The sequence below is a fragment of the Gekko japonicus genome, unplaced genomic scaffold (genome assembly GCF_001447785.1).
Source record: "Gekko japonicus isolate JY-2015 unplaced genomic scaffold, Gekko_japonicus_V1.1 scaffold1056, whole genome shotgun sequence".
In the NCBI taxonomy this organism is placed as follows: Eukaryota; Metazoa; Chordata; class Lepidosauria; order Squamata; family Gekkonidae; genus Gekko; species Gekko japonicus.
The window spans coordinates 507819-513691 of record NW_015161431.1 but is presented as its reverse complement, the minus strand read 5'-3'; the positions used below and the strand labels follow the sequence as shown (position 1 = coordinate 513691).

At 43.0% G+C, this 5873-nt stretch overlaps 1 protein-coding gene across 1 annotated transcript in view; it reads right to left on the bottom strand.

Moving 5' to 3' along the window:
• The window catches only part of TAF1A (TATA-box binding protein associated factor, RNA polymerase I, A), a 22705-nt gene that overhangs the window by 10115 nt on the left and 6717 nt on the right, over positions 1-5873 (bottom strand). The window contains exons 5-7 of the mRNA XM_015428974.1: positions 4846-5044; positions 1498-1628; positions 630-788 (exon numbers count right to left, since the gene is read on the bottom strand). Coding sequence (XP_015284460.1) covers positions 630-788; positions 1498-1628; positions 4846-5044 — 489 coding nt within the window. The remainder of the gene's footprint in view (positions 1-629; positions 789-1497; positions 1629-4845; positions 5045-5873) is intronic.

Sequence of the window (5873 nt, the reverse complement as noted above, 5' to 3'; positions counted from 1 at the left end):
AAATAACTCCACCCCCCAGCACCATTTCAAGTTGGGGAAAGGCATGGAGGAGAAGGCAACAGCCCCTCCCCCCCACACACCATCATTTCCAGCTCTATCAGGCTCTCCTTTATTGCTGAAGAGGCAGTCCCTGCAGTTTTGGCCAGAGAGAGTTGAGTCTAGGGAATTCCCACTCAACTCTTTTTTTTAATAGTGTAACATCTAGTTTGACTCTAGAGTTTGATCTAGCAAGTCACTTATGATCTTAAATTAGGACCCGATTAAGCTAACATGAAACACAAAGCCTTACTGATTTCAGCATCATGTTAAGCTCATGCTTAAATCTTGCTGAAATCAATGTGACTTGGACACGGATCGATTACTCTCTTAGTTATTTACTAACAAATGTATTAAACATTTAGTCCCTTTTTCGTCCAACTCTCCTCAACAGAGCAGACATCAATCTCCCCACCTCTACTTTTATCTTCACAACAATCCTGCAAATTAGGCTAGGCTGAGAGAGACCAGCTCAAGCTAATGGTAGCGTGGGGCTCTGAACCTGGGTCTCCCAAATCCTAGCCCAACACTCTAACCCTTACATTATACTGGCTTTCAGAATAGTAGCTACTCTACTGGACCAAATTCCATACCTGCAGCACAGCGATCTGTGTTTTCCTTGATTCACCCCTTCTCTTTAGAAACTGATAGAAGTAGACATGAGCATTAGGGTTGGGAGGAAATTTGGAGTCATAAGCATACTCTCTTAGCACTTCTTTGGCTTCTTCATACTCCTTATAGTATTCCAGGAGCTGTGGGGGCACAAATTGCACCAGCATTATTTGTTATCATTACATCTGCTTATATTATCACATTTGCTTATATTATGACTGGTATTATCAAAATAAAAATAATATGTAAAATGCTTCAAATGAAGCTACTGTATAGTACACTTCTACTTGCAAGAAACTCACAGGTGCACCCAAGGTTCTCCTTCCCCATTTCATCCTCAAAACAACTCTTTGAGATAGGTGAGACTGAGGAAGAAACAAGTTCAAGGTCACCCAGAAAGCTTTATGGCTGACTGGCTATCCCACTTGACTACAGGACTATCTCTGTGCAATGTGCTCACTTGCACTGGGGTCTAGAGCAGGTAAGAAAGAATGGGAGAGACTCCTGACATTTCTTATCTTCCCCAAACAGCACAAGTGAAAGCTCAGGGAACTGGATGTGGGCTCGGGGGGGTGGCTTTCCACCTGAGAGCTAAGACCCTTGATCCTGGCAAGTGAACTTGTGAATGCCTGTGACCTTCCTTTATTAAAGTCATCTTAACTAGTGGCTGCCATAATCAAATATGTTGCAATCTCAGACTGACCAATCCTTGCTTAGACGCTTGCAAATGACTTTTTTTTTGCTAACTGCTATGAAAGTGTCGAATATTTCACAGAGCTACAAAATCTTTAACTGTTAGCAATATTTCGACCAAGTAGCAAATGTTAAGCTAGTAAAGTGTGCACTTACATCCACATAACACAACACAAAAAGATCCCAAACTCCAGGAATTTTAATGATCTCCTTAAGGCCGACTGCAGCCTGCCGGTAGAAGCTGTGCATTTCTTGCTGAATGGAGGTCTTTGCATAGCTGTCTTCCTCTGGGGTGGGGGTAGGGAATACAAGATAACACAAGAGAGTGCTTAAATACATTATTCTCCAGGCAACCTTAGCTTTCACCTCACACCACAAGCTTACAAAGATAGAAACAGCAAAGACAGTAAAGCCTAATTAGAGAGACAAAGACATTTTTTAAAAAAATTATACAACTGTACCCTGCTGTGATGGACCATCAAGAGTTAATGCTGAACAGTCTGAGAACCTTGAGTGACAGGCTGTTCAAACAGAATTCTGTTGAAAGAGTCAGTTAAGGAATGACAGTTGGGAACTGACAGAAGAACAGACAGTTAAGCTCTGACTGTGGACTAGGAAAGAAACTAAGAGAGTGAGTAGATCAAGGAGGATCCTCGTTCAAGCCAAAAAAGGGAAATAGCTTCTAGAAAAGAGGAGTAATCCCTGGCTTGTGTATAAAGGAGGATTTTGGGAACGTGGATGTATGTTCCTGCTTTCTAAACTTTCATGCCTGTCAAACTCTGAAACTTATGCTTGAGTGTTTAAGCAGAAACTGAAAAGAAAGCCTCTCTCCTCAAAGTCAAAAAGATCTTGTTGAATAACAGGAACACTTGTTGGCAACAAATTATCTGGTATTTGTGTGAATACAAAGTTAGCTCAGTTTTATTATCTGTTCACCTCATACATCCTACACCTGATTCCATCTGACCTTTTCTCCTCCCGGTTAAATAAAACATTTTGTTTATTTTGATCTTTCAAAAGCCTCTTGTCTGCCATTTCAAAAGCAGAGTATAAGACATCTCTCTGTCGCAGCCATAGACAAACCAATAAGATGAAAATAGATAAAGGGGCTGCTCAGCAAGAAAGAAGACAGAAGGGGAAAATCCTGCATGTGTGGGAGGGAAGAGGGCGAGACAGTCATACCTGCATTTTAGCTTTCTAGTGTTTGGTCCCAAAGACGACAAGCACAAACTAGATAGCAAGGTTACATATATTTTAATCAACCAGGCCCAAACACACAAACTTCATTTTTATGGCTTACATCCAGATGCTAAAAGACCCAACATTTTATCTGATGAAGCATACAAATATAAAATTACTTTGGCTCATTCAGAACATACATTGATCTTCTACTATTATCATGCCATTATAAACTTAATGACATGAATTCAACTTTGTGCAATCTCCAACAGAACAGCATTTCTGCTTGCAGAAGAGGGGGCAGAAATCCCCCCCAACACCACCAAAACTGTCAGTGTTATGAGCGGCTGCAGCACACTGCCTCTTGGATTTTAATAAAGAGGACCATCTCCTCAGAGGAGGCCATTCCAGTCTGCAGTTGCTCTGAACACACCTAAGTGGGGGAGGACATTCAATAAAAGCTGGTAGACAGAGAGTAGTAGCTGCCAGGGTGAAGACAATGCAAGACAGGCTGCTTCAGGGCCTAATATTTACCTCACAAGGAATATATGCCAATTTTGTTCCAGTTGATAGAGGTCATTATCCTAAATCATAAAATATGGGGCAAGTATAATATGTCTGCAAATTGAAAGTGTGTTTTCAGGGTTGTTTCTTTTTTAATCAAGTAAATTAGTTCAGAAGCTAAGAATTATTGTAATAATAAAGTCAAAGCAGGTGATTCTTTGTCCAATGAGGGGAAACTATTTTACCATATTTTGAAAATTGGACCCCAAACACCTATTTACCTGTTCCATATGTCCCTATTTCAAACAATACATTAAGAAATTATTTTTTGACAAGTTGTAGTTACCAATTTCCTTTAATTCAAAACATTAATCGGTGACAAATGTTAATTTTTATCTATTTATTTATTTTACAATTTATACCCTGCCAAAGCAGGCTGAGGGCGGCTTACACAGGATAAAATACTGATCAACAATTGGTATTTACAGTGGGCTGCCCAAGTCATACTGTATTAGAAAACATTCTGATCACATGGATAATATTTTTTGTAACTGAAGTAACATCTTTAACGTATGAGGTAAACTACAGCATGGGATCTTTTGACTACGAGTTCCACCTAGGGTTGCCAGACCTCTCGGTCTGGTGGGGTTTACTCACATTTTTGGGGTTCAACCTGCTGCCCGGCCAGCTGGCTGGCAAGGGAAGCCCTGCCCCCCAAATGTGAACACCCATAGCCACCCCTCTCCCTTCTCTCTTGAGAGAGGGGAGGGAGAGGGACGGCTGCGGGTGCTTGAATTCCAAGTGGCATTGCCACTTGGAGATCAGGCACATGGGGCCCGCCAGCTGTGAGAACTTAAAGGGATTCCTTTAAGTGCTCACAGCCAGTGGGGACCGGGCCATGTGTGTCCAATCTTCCCAAGCAGGGGCCATCAGCTCCTGCCTTGCAAGAGGTGATCTTGCTTCTTGCATAGCAGGAGCACCCAAAACTCTTTTGTTCCCGCACAACAACCCTGTGAGGTCAAACAATACATTAAGAAATTATTTTTTGACAAGTTGTAGTTACCAATTTCCTTTAATTCAAAACATTAATCGGTGACAAATGTTAATTTATATCTATTTATTTATTTTATGATTTATACCCTGCCGAAGCAGGCTGAGGGCGGCTTACACAAGATAAAATACCGATCAACAATTGGTATTTACAGTGGACTGCCCAAGTCATACAGTATTAGAAAACATTCTGATCACATGGAGAATATTTTTTGTAACTGGAGTAACATCTTTAACTTATGAGGTAAACTACCTTTTGACTACGAGTTCCATCTAGGGTTGCCAGACCTCTCGGTCTGGTGGGGTTTACTCACTTTTTTGGGGTTCAACTTGCTGCCCAGCCAGCTGGCTGGCAGGGGAAGCCCTGCCCCCCAAAACTGAACACCCACAGCCACCCCTCTCCCTTCTCTCTTGAGAGAGGGGAGGGAGAAGGACGGCTACGGGTGCCTGAATTCCAAGTGGCATTGCCGCCTTGAGATCAGGCACATGGGGCCCGCCAGCTGTGAGACCTTAAAGGGACCAATCTTCCCAAGCGTCCAATCTTCCCAAGCAGGGGCCATCAGCTCCTGTCTTGCAAGAGGTGATCTTGCTTCTTGCATAGCAGGAGCACCCGAAACTCTTTTGTTCCCGCACAACAACCCTGTGAGGTAATTCAGGCTAAAAGTAATTTGGTCCAACATCATATCTGAATAGGGATTTGAGCCTGAGTCAAGATCATACCCATTGGCAACAGCCATCACATCACTGAGTTTAGTACAAAGACATACTCACCAAGCTGCAACATGTCCGTCTTCTTTTTTAGCCACTGAAAGTAGTCAAGCAGCCCCTTGTAGCCTTGAACAAGTTTCAGATCTTTTTCCTGAAGAACTGTTTGTTCTCCATAGCGCCAGCTTTCTGCCAGGACCAGGTTCTGATAAGCCTCATCCATGTACCCATTACACATGAGGTAAAAGGCATGCTCTAAAGAGACCTATAATAATTTCAACCTCATTTAAATTCTGTACCAACAGTAGCACTGTCTTTGAATACAATGCCACAACTGTATAAACTCACTCTGGAGTTCTCTGTATCCATCTAAGTAGACTTCCCCCATTAGTTTCAGTACCAAAAGGCACTGACAGACCCAGGCATAACAGGAGTGAATACAAAGCTTTCAACAACACACTCTGACCTGATTGGCCCAGGCTAGCCCGATCTTGTCAGATCTTGGAAGCTAAGCAGGGTCAGTTCTGATTAGCATTTGAGATGGCAGACCACCAAGGAATTCCAGGGTCGCAATGCACAGAAAGGCAATGACTACCTCTGTTAATCTCTTGTCTCTTACGGGGTTGCTGTAAATTTGTGGAAACTTGTTGGCACTTTACACACACACATCAAAAACACTGAAATGGATGTGGAAGGGCATACATGTTGGATCTGCCACTGCTTAAAGAGCCCCAAAACAGACCACACATAGGGAGTTCTTTGCACAAACTGGGGCTGTGTGTGTGTTATTTGCCAGAAATCAGGGTGAAGATCTGCATACAACCATATCCTCTTGACATTCCAATCAAAAACTGAACCAGGACATATTGCTTTAATTAACTATGGGGCCAAAGCAACATGCTTAATCTTCTATTTTACATAACATCAGGGGTCATTTCCTGCAGGAGCGCACAGGAGCGGAGCTCCGGCAGTAAAGAGCCCAGGGGGTGGGCACATGCAACAAGCTCCACCCCCTTCTCCCAGCAGCCCTTAGTCAGAGCAAGAAGCAGCCAGGTAAGCTGCAGACCCGACCCCCCCCCCCCCGCCGCACCCCA